Source organism: Saccostrea echinata, unplaced genomic scaffold (assembly GCF_033153115.1).
Source record: "Saccostrea echinata isolate AGI-Se365-2 ecotype Australia unplaced genomic scaffold, CSIRO_AGI_Sech_v1 ptg000016l, whole genome shotgun sequence".
In the NCBI taxonomy this organism is placed as follows: domain Eukaryota; kingdom Metazoa; phylum Mollusca; class Bivalvia; order Ostreida; family Ostreidae; genus Saccostrea; species Saccostrea echinata.
Genome location: NW_026889765.1, coordinates 6,994,311 through 7,006,862, shown reverse-complemented (window position 1 = coordinate 7,006,862; position 12,552 = coordinate 6,994,311). Strand labels below are relative to the sequence as shown.

The following is a 12,552-nucleotide window of genomic DNA, read 5'->3' as shown; positions in this document are numbered from 1 at the left end:
AAATATACTAAATAATTGTGGAAAATGGGCTAAAATTGACCTCACAAAACTTATTTTTAAAAATATAATTGTTTTTTATTGAACTATACAGTGAAAAAAATGAGGAATTTAGACTCACTTATGACCATATACAGACGACATTTGACTCATATTAAAACTCTGGAAAATAAAACACAAACATATGTTTGTTCTCCTCAAACACTCGTAGAATACGTACCTCAAGGTCAATATTATTTTGGTTTTGTTATTTTAACCTTCCTGTCTGATGCCTAACCAATTTTTGTTGGAGTTATCTCTTCCTAGTATATATACCCATTTTACACCGAGAACATGTAACTATTCATGCATGAATTTGTAAATATTGCATATAATTTAGAACAACCTTTGTTCAATCATTGCTAAAGAAAACCTATGGCATCCGCAGTCTCCGTGACATGATATATTATTTTTACTAATCCTGAAAGTCCCAAAATAAAGATCATACATACCCTTGTTCTCTTTCGGAAAACGCGAACTCGGAAATCCTGTGCTAAAATTTCGTGACCCCGGATGATTTGAATCACAACTATCTAAATATGCTCACATACCAATATCACTAATCTTGTTCTTGAGAAAAAGCATTTTCATTTTTTATATAAATATATTTTCATGTAAAACTTTGAATCCCTATTAGGGCTCCACTCTACCCCATTGCCCTCCGGGGGGGGGGAGGGGGGGAGGGGGCTATGATTTAAAAAAAAATTCCATCCTTAACTACCTGAGAATGCTTGCATATTAATATCACTAATCAGGAACCTAGTTTTCATAAGAAAGAGGTGCGAAGACGTTACCTTTAAACATGGACGTATGTGTTTACACATTTTTTTAAGAGATGTACATCGTCTAAAATTTTCGTATATAAAATGTCATGTTTTAATAGAGACTTTCAGCTTAAAGTTTCAGGAACAAGATTTATTTTACAATATCCGATTCTTTTGCTCTATAGAAAAAAAGATTTTCCCGAATCTCTGTATTTTCGGTGGTACCCTACCTTCCTAATTGACTTGGAACAGTCAAGTGTATCATGGCATTTAACTTCACAAATTTACATTGTTCGTTATCATCACCTATTTCATTTCAATCACTTTTCGAAATATTGTTTATATAAAATAATGTAATTTTCAACGAACAGTCTAATATAATTTCAGAATCATCTTATGGGCAAGCGTTTGATCTGTTTTTGCATGTTGGATTTCTCTTGCGACGATGTAGAAAGGAACATTCATAAATCAGCATATAATGCCACAGCTGTTAACACAAGCAGAAATGCTGAGAAGGTTGGGGTATGAATTGACGTGGAACCTCCAGTGCCGTCAGCTATATAAAAATATATATGATATTATTTCAGGAATTATAAAATATATAATGTTAGAAAAATACTAGTTAGACATGCACATATACAGTTAAACTTGTCAAATCCAGATGTTGTGTATTCCAAATTCTTGCCTAATACGAGATGAACTTTGAGACCTTTCAGTAAATTCAATTGCTTAAAATTTTCTCTAATCCGAAATATTGTCTAATCTGGCCAATTTGTTTGGAAACATGTCCGGACTGGACAAGTTTTAGTGTACATTAAATTTTGTCCCCCCCCCCCAATAAATTAATATTTCTAAGCTAAAAAACCTCAAACCTAATGTCTATGAGGCATTTAGGATAAAGTAAGCTTTGATGACGTTAGCGTATACTAATATTTTTTAAGACGACAGTGACTATTTTGATGGCGACAGCGACTATCTGGATGACGGAAGAGACTATTTGGATGACAACAGCGACACTATTTGGATGATGACAGCAACCAGATATTTGGATGAGGACAGAGACTATTTTGGATATCAAAAGAGACATTATTTGGGTGATGACAGCGACTTTATAATTATTTTGATGACGCCAGTGACTATTTGGATGAAAACAGACACTATTTGGATGAAAACAGAAACTATTTGTCTGTCTCACTCTAATTTCAATTTACATCAAATTTCAATTTGCAATGTAATAATTTAACATATGTATATGTACATACATGTATACACGTAGGTAGAAAACATATGTCATATATACAAAAAATATACGAAAATTTAATCGATTGCATAATTGCTGTTTGTATCAAAGTTCACCTCCACAAATGTCCACTATCAAAAAATAAGAATAAAGGGTAAAATGAATGAAATCATTCTAAAGTATACGAAATATGGGGATTTTTTTGGTGCTATGTAGCAAATAAAATCCAATAAAAATATCAAATTCACTGATTATATACTGTGGTGAGTGCATTTAATTTTATTCATCATTGATTGTCCTCATAAATTGACTAATTTTAAGCTTATAAATTAAAAACAAAATCAACATTTGTTAATAATATCGGTATCTTTAGGAGAGTATATATTGTATCCATGATTAGTGGATGACATTGTGGGTGATCAATGGTACAATTTTATCATTCATGATTGCTAAATCGACAAATGATACATGGCAACATTTACAAATTAACACTTCATTTAAGTTATTATCGATTTCTACAAGTATATAAATCTACACATTGTGTTTTTATTATACAAATAATAGTATAAATAATAGACACTTAAAAAAATAAACAAATGTGTTTCGTGAATGTGATAAAATGCGCAAAAACTTACCCCCCCCCCCTCCCCAAAAAAAAAATAATAAATAAAAAAAAAACAAAATGTGTTTGTGAAACACTGATGCACCTGTATGACAACTTATAGCGAAGGTTAAACGTTCTCAAATCCAAATCAAATATGTTTGTACCCAAAGTTAGGTCTTGTCCAGTTGAATTTTACCTGTGAAATATGAAAGCCCTAGCAGCAATCATTGAAAAGATATGGAAAAGGTTTCAGTTTTTCAAAAATAAGTCGAACATCAAGGTCAAATGGTCAAAATTAAGAGCCAGTCCGCGAGAAAACCATGCAAAATTCAAAAAATTGTCCAAATGGAAGGTTGCAACATAGGATTTTTTAGTGGCTTAAAATTTTCTACATAAAAGTAGAAGTCAAAATATCTACAAAAAAATTGTCAAACCTTGCATCTATTTTTAGTAACAGTTCATTTGCATATTTATTGAAAATCACTAAATTATATGTAAAAAACCATACAAACTGATTAATTCAAAAGGTGACATTCTGCCATCAGTCTATTTTAAAATTTTGTTTTGTTTTCAAAATCATGGTCTTATTTATACAATTAATGTATAAAAAAGTAATTCAAATGAATGTTTTAGTTTTTAAGGGTCTATTTATAGATCCTAAATCAATGAGTATGATTTTTTAGCTATTTTTAGATGCAATTTTCTCTCAAGACCAAGTAAAACATTAAATTAAATTAAGTGTTATCTTTAGAATGGTCTAAGGTCTACTACGTATTAAAATATTGAGCTTGGGAAATAATATCTACATGTTGAAAATTAACTTTGAAATACCATACTTCGTTACAATTTCACATATTTTAAATAACAGTCTATTATCATATTTATAGACTATTTCTTAAATATCTAAATAAAAATACAGAAGATTCTAAATCTAATATATTTTTTAAGATATGAATAACTGATTTAGATAATTCATATAAATTTCTATTGCTTATTTTAGCCCCCTGCAACCAATTTCCTGGAGTTAATTGTTATCTCCCCTTGTTGGAACTCTTTAGTATTATTGGGTAAAAATGACAGGTATATCAACATGGAATAAAGAAGGTCATGTATGATCATTTTATATGAACCTAGGGAGTTGTTGTGGAGCATCATTGCACTATGAATGGAAAAACTCATTTTTAAGATCAACAACAATCCAGCTTGAAAAAGCAAATAGTGTGTAGAAATGGAAATTGTGATAAACTCTACTTGCTAAAACCAATATAATATGCTTTAAAACATCATGATTACGTTTTGTTTACTGGAGAGACAGCTAACATTGTGCATGTATGGGGATAGAAGGATCATCCTAAAACAAGCACGGACAAAGCAAGTATCGTGATATACGTCTACAATATTCCAGGTACTCATATAGGATCATTAACATAGTTTTGGTAAAACTTTTCATTCCTTATAAAATATACACATTTTGTATGCCAATTACCAGTTACAATGTAGTGCAGCATGTGTATATGCAGTACAGATATAGTGATCCCCATATCAGAAGGATGGGTCCTGAAGAAAATTATCTAAGCAGGCCCATTGGAAGCAAATTCAGTTGGGGGGGGGGGGGGGGGGGCACAGCCATACATTTTTAGTTGGGGGGGGGGGGACTATCAACTGCCCGAAATTCCTTGACGAGCAAAAAAGAAAAGGTCATGAGACGTTTTTATTGAGGGGGCACAAGCATATTTATATAGTAGCTATGTTTTCTATAGTAATCTGTATATTGGCAAAATTATTGAAAGGGGGGTGGGGGTGGCAGCCCCCCTGTTCCTACGGCTATGTTCCTATGGCCATGTTGTTCAAAGAGCAAACTTAGTGAAATATTATTTCTAGTACTTGCACTATGATTAAAATGAAAACCTTTGTGAAATTGAACTATATATGTAGAATTTTGTTAAAAAAAATATTTACACAAATACAATTATTAAGAGAATGTTGAAAATATTAGTATATTGAAATTACTGGCTAAACATTTAATAACATAGTTAAAGATTTGGAGTCTAAAACTGAAAAGGGGGGGGGGGTCATTGTTGTCATGGTATGAAGAGTGTAAAATGTAAATTTTGGAATATGCAACAACTAAACACCCCAGAGCCATAAAATTGAATCCCCAGAACCAATTTTTCCCCTCAAACTACAAAATATGATTTAACAGTATATATCATTTTACAAAATCCATTTTAGTACGATTATAAGAAAAAAAAAAACAGATTTTAATAAAAACAATTCTTTGATTTATACTTATGTTCCTCATATCTCAGAATTATACCATAATGAATCAACATGGATGTATGAAAATTAAGTTCTATGATTTGAAAAAAAAAAAGCTAAACTCCCTTATAGAGTATTTTGCATAGCACTTCATCATTTTCATGTCAGTATTTTGATAATTCAGAATTGTTATTTTGACAAGAGTGGGCCAATTTAAAATTGACAGAATGCAAACAACTTATCGGAAGCTCAAATGTGTTCAAGTCTCATAATTTATATGTATTGTGAACCATGATGTAGTAGAGTCCTCCTGAATTTAAAGACATGTAAATCCCATTTTTTTAATTATAGAGAAACTATCTTACAAAAAAGAAAGAAACATGAATATTCAATATGATCGTTGAAAATTTACATGTAAGCCAAAACAATTTATCATGAATTCATACCATTTCTAAACAATTGGCAAAATGCCAATCCTCAAATTGGGGGTAATTTTTGAATTTTTTATTTAATTTTCATATCTTTTTTTTTCATTTCTAATTATGGTTACAAAGAAAATGGTAACATTTTTTCTTATCTAACAACAAGTATTTATAATTTAATTTAAAAGTTCTAAATTTGACTTTGTAACCCACTGGAATTTGAATAATTTTTTGAAAATTGACAATTTGTAAATCTCTATATCTCAATAAATTATGAAATCCCAAGCTTAATATTTTGCAAAGATAATATTTAGAGTTATATTTTGACAATAAGATCAAAAATTATAATTTTGTAGCTTGGTCTTGGAAGATTTTGGCCATTCAATATGTAATAATTTTGTCAATTCTTCAAACTTGGCATTTTGCCAATTTTTAAGAGTTGTCTACCCTTTGATATGTTGCGTATTTGATTATGATAAATGTCAGTTTTAGAAGAACATAGTCATATGTTACTTTAAAATACCTGAAAGGAAGTAAAAATTTAATTTGAGTAAAATAAATCAAATGTAATTTTTACCATTTTGCTTGAATTATTTATGAAGTGTATTTGCACTTAAATGTGCAAAAAGAAGGTGGCGCTTCCTACGGCTGCCATGTTGGATGATGGAGAAAATTTTGACTTTTTTGAATTACATGTTATGAAGTCTAACTACCCACCAAATTTTATCATGATATGACAACCTTCAATTTGGACGGTTTTGCATGGTTTTCTCGCGGACTGGCTCTTAATGGTGCCCAAGGAAAGGCCTTCTCACAAGAAATACACATGTGAAGGATGAAAGCCCTAGCGCCAACTGTTCAAAAGTTATGGCAAAAGTTAAAGTTTTTCAAAAGTAGGTCAAACTCCTAGGTCAAGGTCAAAGGGTCAATGTTGTTGGTATATAAAGGAAGGTCTTGTCACAAGAATTGCACATGTGAAGTATGAAAGCCCTCACACCAACCGTTCAAAAGTTATGGCCAAGGTTAAAGTTTTTCAAAAGTAGGTCAAACTTCTAGATCAAGGTCAAAGGGTCAAATTGATATCAAAAGGAAGATCTTTTCAAAAGGAGTACATATGTGAAGTATGAAAGCCCTAGCAGCAACTGTTCAAAAGTTATGGCCAAGTTTAAAGCTGGGTAAATATTTGTAAAACTGGGTCAAACTCCAAGGTCAAGAGGTCAAATATGATGGTACCCAAAGAAAGGTCTTGTCACAGGAAATACACATGTGAAACATGAAAGTCATAGCTCTAACCAATCAAAAGTTTTGAGCAATGTTAATGTTTTTGCGGACAAACAGACAAACTGACAAACAGATAGACAGACAGACGGACTGATAGGGCAAAACTATATATTCCCGAATCTTCGATACAGGCGCATAATAAAAACTATTTTATGCACTCTGTACATGGAGGCAATAATTCTAATATACACTTGGATATCTCGAAGTTTTTCCTCAGTCCCGCCAAGTTCGAGATATCGTAGTTTACCTGTAGTATGGAGTTTCTTGTAAATATTGACGTATGTATGTTTTTATACAATAGTACATGCACTCTGTACCAAAGGTAAAGATAGGAAGAGGACATTAATACGTTAGAAAAATGAAAATGAAATAAAGAGAATATAAAATATTACCTTGTGTGGTTGTTACAGAGCCTTGCGATTGTGTTGTAATACTAGACGGGTCTGCAGAAAACAATGCATTTTGTTAAAAGTTTATTCACACATTAAATACTCTTGCGATCCATAATACTTTTGTCCTTTAAATCTCTCTCCTTTCTCTCACTCTTTCATAATCTGATAACACATAACTCTCACTGAGATTAATGCTTTTATTCCTTATTGAATTGAGTTAAAAGGCTATCAAATATCGTCTCACAAAGTAGGATGTCATTGCTTACATTTTATTGAAAATTTAATTTCTTTTTGCAAAATTATTTGAATTAAATCAAATTTTCATGTGATGATAAATCTTTAAAAGAATAACAACCTAAATAATGATCTTTTTTAACTTACCAACAACACTTATATTCTGGTGGATGCTGATTTTTAGTGCCCCCGTCGTCTTGTTGTGAATTTTACAGGAGTATGTGCCACTGTCACTAATTCTGAGGTCTAATGAGATTTAAAAAATGCAAGCTGACAGTACATCTGTTCTATATTATTTTGATTTCTCATCTTTCTCTTTCAAGGAGAAACTACTTTTAAGATATGCATATCATAAGTATGTTCCAAGAGAATTCAACAGAATGTGTATTAGCAAATGAGGAATTTTTTTGAAAAATAACAAATTCGAATTTCAGAGTTTTAACTTTATAATTTATTATCTATTGTACAAAAGACATTTCCTCGAAAACAGAGGGCAATAAAATTCAGATTTTGTCACAGGATAACACGCAAGTCTCACAATATACCTGGTAGTGAAAAATAGAAGGTAGTCCTGTTTTGTACTGTAGCTTCGGCACAACTATGATTTCTGCCCACCGGTACCACTTCGCTGTTGTTGCAGTAAGTTATACTACCAAAACTCAAAAAGACGTCCACATCTGATACGCTGTCGTCACCAGATGCTTCAACATAGCATGATGTATTATAGGTGTCACCTGGTGAGTATGGTCCATGCAAATCCAATTTAAAAGAGTAAGCGAACTTACATAAGACATCTGAAAAAGGGGGAAAAAAGAATATCAAGCGTTTGTCGATTACGATAAAGATATAGGTTAGAATGAGTTTATGAATTGATACGAAAAAGACCTTCTTACATAGAATTCCAAAAATATTTGCTAATGATTGATTGTAAAATTGGAAACTTTGCTGTTAGATCTGACCTAGGCCGATTTCATGTAAGTTTTGATATCATTACAAACATGTAGTTATACTGGCGTCAATTAGAGAATTTTAAAGATGAATTTTTCTTACTTATTTTTTTCTTTTAGATTTTTTTAATGTTCAAAACACTTCATCTTTGATGGTTTAACTTGTTTGTAGTTTTTCAGGTACTTCGTAATTAATCATATTAAGAAATTTTGTGAATTTTTAGGTATGTCACTTTTATCATCTAAACTGCTTGAAAAAGATATTACTTAACTTCTATAATATTATTTGAAAAAAAGGAAAAAATGAATAAAAATGATTATTTTTTTCTTTGTCCAACCTGAAGACAAAATCTACCTAGATATTTTGAAATTCGGACATAAGAAGGTTGTATATAGCAGCACACAGACAAAATAAATTGAAACTGTACGATCTCAAAGACCCCCCCCCACCCCCCCCACCCCCATCAAAATAAAATGTACTAAAAAATTTAAATAGAAAGAGTTAGCACCCTTTATGTAACCGTAGAGTCCTGTGTGTCCTAATTCTAGTATTCATCGATACAATCTCATTGAAGCTTGTTAAAATACTTGCTTAAATTTTCGATATCAATCTTTTGATAATCAATTTTGGCTCATGATCTGACATCGTACGATCTTTTGTAAGGTCCTACGTAACCTTCCTCAATGAACTGAAATGAACTTTAATAAAATTCTGACTCGATTTCTTGAATTTTGATATCAGTTAGCTTTTATACAAGAGGCTTGTCTAAGAATTATTACAATCATATAATTATGAGCAGAAAAAAGGTCACAAACATAATACGAAGTATTACTTACACGTGTGTTGACCCAGTAACACAAAAAGAAGAATAGCCAGAAAATTCCAAGGTAAATCTCTCAACCTTTCCATGTTTAAGCTCCCCCTCTAAAAATACTGAAAATACACATAGACCATGCTATTTAGAAAGTGAGACTAGAAAAAAAGAAATCAATACGTTGAAGTTGATTATGCTTGCTAAATGTCAATTGATCTTCATTTGAATTTTATAATTGGACATTTGAAGATAATATCTCTCGTTATCTTCAGATTTCATATATATATATATATATATATATATATATATATATATATATATATATATATATATATATATATATAGCACTAAAAATGACCAACGACACGAACAATAATAATTGTCAAATTTTCGGGACGACCTGTCCCTTCCTCAGGACAAAGAAAAAAGTTAAGAAATGATAAAAACAAAGGAAATAGAGAAACAAAAACAACTAGCACTACTACTAAACTACCAAACACTAAATATTTACAGTATAACATGTTTAATATGAAGTTTATAAACAGTTGTGAACAAAGAAATCCGGAGAGCTATGAATTGCGTCCGGTCTATCGGGTGTACTCTGGTGAAGTGCGATTTGCATAATTGAACGAATTAATTATCGCTAATTAACTACGACCAAGCAGTAAATCGTACCTTGTCTTATTCTCTCAAAATAGCGTAACTATACATGATAAAAAGAAATTAAAGATAATATGGAAGGGCAATTTTAAAATATGAATTTTGGATATATTATAAATTTGGAAATCTGATAAAAGAAATAAACAAAAATGTAATCTGTAAAGATTTGGGTAGGTTGTTCCAGAATTGCTAATACGAATTAACGGTAAAGTTTACACTATATAGAGAGAATGTACTTGTTTGTTACAATCCGGGATTGTGTCTATATCACGTTCATCCTGGTGAAGTCATTGTCCTGAGGAAGGGACAGGTCGTCCCGAAAATTTGACAATTATTATTGTTCGTGTCGTTCGTCATTTTTAGTGCTTTATATAAATTTCCTTCCGTGACCTTGTATCTACTTAATAGATCCGACACTTAGGATATACAGTGTTGTTGGTTTTAGCGCTTTATATATATATATATATATATATATATATATATATATATATATATATGGGACCGAGAAAAAAACTTCGAGATAAATAAGTGGTTGGGACTTCCAAATCACTTCGACATATCCATGGTATTGGAAATATCAGTGTTCGAGATATCGAAGTTCAAGTTGTATGTATGATGTATCTTTTATATACACAAGTGTTTGATGTTTTAAATAAAATAAAATTATAACAAGGTTTGCGGTAGAAATGAATGAAGTATATATAAGAGATGGCAGATATATATTGTATTTGACAGTCGATGAAAATGTGGTCATAAACATTAAAGAGGTGATTTTAAATTCCGATGGAAACTCTTACCTAGGTTGCACAGCGGAGTAAAAATACACATATTTACGATGAAAGTTGTGGTTAAGATTTCTTTTTTTTTTAGTAAATATATCAAATAAATAGGCATCAACAAAATAATTTGAAAGAGAATCTGTCACTTACATAAAGTACTTCAACTCGCTTTGCTTGGTTGATTTCCTATATTTGTGCAGGAAGATGATCACACTTGTGTAGAACCTTTGACTGTGTTTTATCTAGGCTATGACCTTTACAAAAAGGATTGCGCAATGTTTGACATGATACAGGTAATTGCATCGCATATCAGTGGAGCCTTACGAAATACAAATGATTATAATTAAAAATCATAAAACTATTACTATTCTTTATGCAAACATACTTTAAGAATTATGAAAAAAATTCTGTGAAGAATAAACATATTATTGAATGAATTGTGCCACTGTTATATATTATTTTTTGTTTTTCTATATGAATCCAAATGCAATTTGAAGATGATGCATATACAATTTAAAGAGGATAATGTATATATAAGCAAGAAATAAAAGAACATCTAAATATTCTAAACTTGCATAAAACCAATCCCTAAAATATTTGTGAACATAACCAAAAAAAAAAAAAAAAAAAATAAATAAATAAAATAAAAAAAAATAAAAAGTGGGTTAACAACAGAGCAAATTTAAACCAGAAGATCAGTGATCGATCTGAAAGAAAAAAAAACAACAACTAACAATAGCAATCTCGAACAGGGCAAAAAACACGGACCCCTAGAAATTCCATAGGTGGGATCAGGTGTCTAGGAGGAGTTAGCATCCCCTGTCGACCGTTCACACATCTCTTGATATAAGCTTGATGCCTGTTTAACTCTTTAGAATAGCTTAATTATGTCTGCTTAAGAAAAAACATAAGGCGAAGGGATTCTGAAATTGATTTTACATGGAAAGCGGTCAATTTTTTCCCTTGTTTAACTGACTATTTGTCCTTATTTTATATCTAAAAAATTAAACAAATCTCTTATGCAATTGTTTGAAATAAAAAAAAATGACCTAAATGTTTAGGTGGATCTAGATAGGGATTCCTGTTTCTGTCTTTGTAAAATCATTGAAATCTTAGTCAAATTATGCCTTAAAGGCAGGAATTATCACCAACATTTGAAGGAGTTTCCGATAGAGTATGTAGTTTTAGTATTTTTTTTTATTTTGTGAACCTTTTCTTATCCCCCCCCCCTCAGGCCCCCAAATGTTACAGTTATAACATTTCTTTTCATCTAGTTTGGCAATGAGCATACAGCAAATAATTTTGTAGAAGAAATTATTTGTATTCGAACTATCTTTACATTATGTTCATCATGCATGGCCGTAGGAACCGGATGGGGGGGGGGGGCACGGGAGGCCGTGCCCTCCCCCCCCCAATAATTTTGCCGATATACAGACTACTTTAGAAAACATAGATACTATATGCCTGTGACCTTTTTTTTTTGCTTGTCAAGAAATTTTTGGTAGTTGATAGTGCCCCCTCAACTGAAAATGTATGGCTGTGCCCCCCAAAACTGAAATTGCTTCCTACGGGCCTGTCATGACTGCATTTTTTTTTTAGTAGGCAGACGTTCGATATACATTATCGACATGTCTGTAAATTATGATTCATCCAATATAAAAATATACAGCTGCAGTGAGTCTGAAAAAATATAAGAACAATAGTAATAAAGCCTTTATTTATCCAGAATGACATATTTCGCAACAATGCTAGTTTTCAATATGGTCCTGCATATAGTATTAGAACATAGGTTAGAGGAAATTATAAGCTAAATAAAGTAATTGTGGATTTAAAATAAACAAGTAGTAAACAAAATTGAAAAAGTATGACTATACAGTCTCTAAGATAATTTATCTTAAAACATACTAAACTTGTCGAATTTCTAATATTTTCACTCAAGGCATTCCACATATTACTACCTGAAACACTGAAAAATCTTTTGTAATACTCAGCCTTTATTCTGGATACATACAGTGCATTAGAATTAGAATTTCTTGTTTGCTTGGCTAACTTCTGATACATAATATTATTTAAAACATTTTTTAAAAAATCTGACATTAATCGATGTAATGGTTTATAC

At 31.2% G+C, this 12,552-nt stretch overlaps 1 protein-coding gene across 1 annotated transcript; it reads right to left on the bottom strand.

The window, feature by feature from the left end:
• Nucleotides 1-936: 936 nt before the first annotated feature.
• LOC133188871 (uncharacterized) lies at nt 937-10,765 on the bottom strand. The gene is made up of 6 exons (XM_061324350.1): nt 10,584-10,765; nt 9,017-9,113; nt 7,778-8,026; nt 7,380-7,478; nt 6,999-7,049; nt 937-1,356 (listed from the first exon to the last, which is right to left on the bottom strand). Exons 2-6 carry the CDS (start codon nt 9,087-9,089, stop codon nt 1,262-1,264), a joined length of 567 nt encoding a protein of 188 aa, XP_061180334.1. The 5' UTR covers nt 9,090-9,113; nt 10,584-10,765; the 3' UTR covers nt 937-1,261.
• Between the last annotated feature and the right edge of the window lie 1,787 nt (nt 10,766-12,552).

Excerpts from the sequence above, each read along its gene's own strand:
- LOC133188871 (XM_061324350.1), bottom strand. The coding sequence starts at position 9,089 with ATGGAAAGGTTGAGAGATTTACCTTGGAATTTTCTGGCTATTCTTCTT. Across the intron at positions 8,027-9,016 it reads GTTACTGGGTCAACACACGT|ATGTCTTATGTAAGTTCGCT; the intron begins GTAAGTAATACT and ends CCCCTTTTTCAG. Across the intron at positions 7,479-7,777 it reads CTTCTATTTTTCACTACCAG|ACCTCAGAATTAGTGACAGT; the intron begins GTATATTGTGAG and ends AAATCTCATTAG.